Source organism: Priapulus caudatus, unplaced genomic scaffold (assembly GCF_000485595.1).
Source record: "Priapulus caudatus unplaced genomic scaffold, Priapulus_caudatus-5.0.1 Scaffold1221, whole genome shotgun sequence".
Taxonomy (NCBI): Eukaryota; Metazoa; Priapulida; class Priapulimorpha; order Priapulimorphida; family Priapulidae; genus Priapulus; species Priapulus caudatus.
In genome coordinates this window covers 74,464-76,800 of record NW_014578282.1, presented here as the reverse complement: position 1 = coordinate 76,800, position 2,337 = coordinate 74,464, and the positions used below count along the sequence as shown (strand labels likewise).

General features: G+C 52.0%; 2 protein-coding genes across 2 annotated transcripts in view; one reads left to right on the top strand and one right to left on the bottom strand.

The window, feature by feature from the left end:
• Positions 1 to 802: 802 nt before the first annotated feature.
• Positions 803 to 2,330, top strand: LOC106815867. The gene is made up of 2 exons (XM_014820391.1): positions 803 to 2,187; positions 2,237 to 2,330. Exon 1 carries the CDS (start codon positions 803 to 805, stop codon positions 2,126 to 2,128), a length of 1,326 nt encoding a protein of 441 aa, XP_014675877.1. The 3' UTR covers positions 2,129 to 2,187; positions 2,237 to 2,330.
• LOC106815866 (4-trimethylaminobutyraldehyde dehydrogenase-like) overlaps positions 2,170 to 2,337 on the bottom strand; it is an 8,225-nt gene continuing 8,057 nt past the window's right edge. Inside the window, exon 6 of the mRNA XM_014820390.1 lies at positions 2,170 to 2,244. Coding sequence (XP_014675876.1) covers positions 2,170 to 2,244 — 75 coding nt within the window. The remainder of the gene's footprint in view (positions 2,245 to 2,337) is intronic.

The window sequence follows — 2,337 nt, the reverse complement described above, 5'->3', positions numbered from 1 at the left end:
CGGTGACAAGACAAGAAGACGGCCTCTTACTACGACGTTTTTGGTATGCTCTCAGGAATCCTCATCCGACCCAAGATACTGCTCCAGAAACTATGGACGTTCGATATGGACTGGGACACTCCGATCAACCCTGACGGTGAGCTGCATGGTACTTTGATAGCAGTGAAACGTGATCTACAAGACGTCAACTCGATCAAGATCGAACGCTGTCTCATCCCAGAGAAGTATCGTGGAAAATCGCCATTGCCTACAGTCTCACTCCATGGTGCGAGTGACGCCTCCGAGGACGCCATGGGAATTGGGATCTGGTTGAGATGGTCTGAACGTGAAGACGACGATGCTGACTTGACGTTTGTCTGTGCCCGAGGACGTCTCACTCCACTGAAACAGACAAGTATTCCACGCAAGGAACTCCAAGCTGTCCTCCTCCTGTCTCGTTTGATGATCATGGTAGAAGAAGCCTAGATATCACTTACAAGAGGAAATCCTTCCGGTCCTATGTAGCATGTTGCGTCAGAGAGATAACTACGGACTTTGATCCCATCGACGATATCGCATACGTACCCACCAACCAGAACACCATAGACCTCGTCTCCCGTGGTGTTGACGCTAACGAGATGAAGAAGGTGATTGATGGTCCATCGTTCCTGAGGAAACCGCCGGTCTACTGGCCCGAGACTCCGAGAAGTATTCCAGTCAACCGAGAAGACACCATCCACAGTACGGATATAGGGGTCAATCGATCGCTCACCCGCCCAAGCCAAAGTCCGACTCCACACCTAAGACGACCGCTAACACTCGTATGGTTATCGTGGACCCGAAGAAGTTCTCCAGCTGGACACGTCTTGTGATGATCACCGCGCGTGTCATGTCACTGAGAGACCTACCAAAGAACCAGTGGGTGAAAGAACTGACGTCTCAACTTGCCAAGTTTCCATCGCGACGAAGGATCAAGGAAGCTGAAATGTACTGGATCCGCCATGCACAGAGAGACGTCAACTTCGACGATCACCACATCATGAAGCTGCATCCCTTCCTAGACGAGGAGGACCAAGTCTACAGAGTCGGAGGTCGCGTCCATAAAGCCCCACTCTCATACGATATACGGCACCCGTACCTGTTGCCGAAGAAGAGCCACATCAGTCTACTCATAGCCAGAGAGAGACACAGACACGCACTGCATGGTGGACACCTGAGGACGGCCGTAGAAATCCGGACGACCTACTGGATTCTCGGAGACGTCAACCTGTCCAGACAAGTTGTACGCAGTTGTAAGGTCTGCAGACGATTCCGTGGTAGACCATTGGACCAGCAGATGGCCGATCTGCCAGCCTTTCGAGTGATGCCGTTCAGTCCTCCGTTCCACACTACGGTGGTGGATTACTTGGGACCAGTGAACGTCAAGTTGAACCGTAACACCGTCACCAAGGGCTACTGTGCCGTCTTCACCTGCGCCGTTCTTCGAGCCGTACACCTGACCTGTGTACAAGACCTGACTACGTCTGCCTTCCTGCAAGCTCTCGAACGTTTTGTCAGCACCCGAGGAGCACCCGCACTCATCGTCAGTGACAACGCCACGTGTTTCCGTGGGGCCGATAACGAAGTCCGTGACCTACAGCTACGTTTAGATCGACCGCAACTCCAAGCCGAGACGCAACGCTTCAACATCGAGTGGAAGTTCGGACCTCCTGGTGGCCCTCATCACCAGGGACTAGTCGAGAGAATGGTCCAAGAAGTCAAGAAGTCGATGCGCCACATGATACAGTCTGACAAACTCACCTTCGTTGAGTGGGAGACGATCTTCTCGTTGATCGCTGGTCTGCTGAACAGCCGTCCGATTGGAACCTCGTCCTCGTCTCCACTTGATGAACCGCCGATAACGCCGAACCACTTCCTCATCGGCCGAGGAAGTCTGCACAGTACACAGGTGCCGTGTGGAGAATACGCTGGGAACATCCGTAAACGTCGCGAGTTGTGTAACTCGATGGTGGACAGTTTCTGGCGCCGTTGGATGACGAACCTCCACAAGCTATCTCCTCGTCAGAAGTGGGTTAAAGACCGAGACAACGTTGCTGTGGGAGATGTCGTGGATGACAACGCCAAACGTCGTCAACGTCAAGTACAGTGATGGGAGCATCTACAAGCGTCCAATCGTCAAGCTGATTCTCCTCATGAAGAAGGACGAACATCTGGATGTGTAACTCCAGGACAACCTATGATGTCTTCAGATCGAGACTTTAGAGACTAGTGCAAAGAACTGACTGTTTGTTTGTCTGTTCAGACACTCATGTGTTTAGTTCAGAATTGTGTTCAGTTTGTGTTCAGAATGACTACACT

Bases quoted from the DNA above. Each gene is read 5' to 3' on its own strand.
- LOC106815867 (XM_014820391.1), top strand. From the start codon at position 803: ATGGTTATCGTGGACCCGAAGAAGTTCTCCAGCTGGACACGTCTTGTG.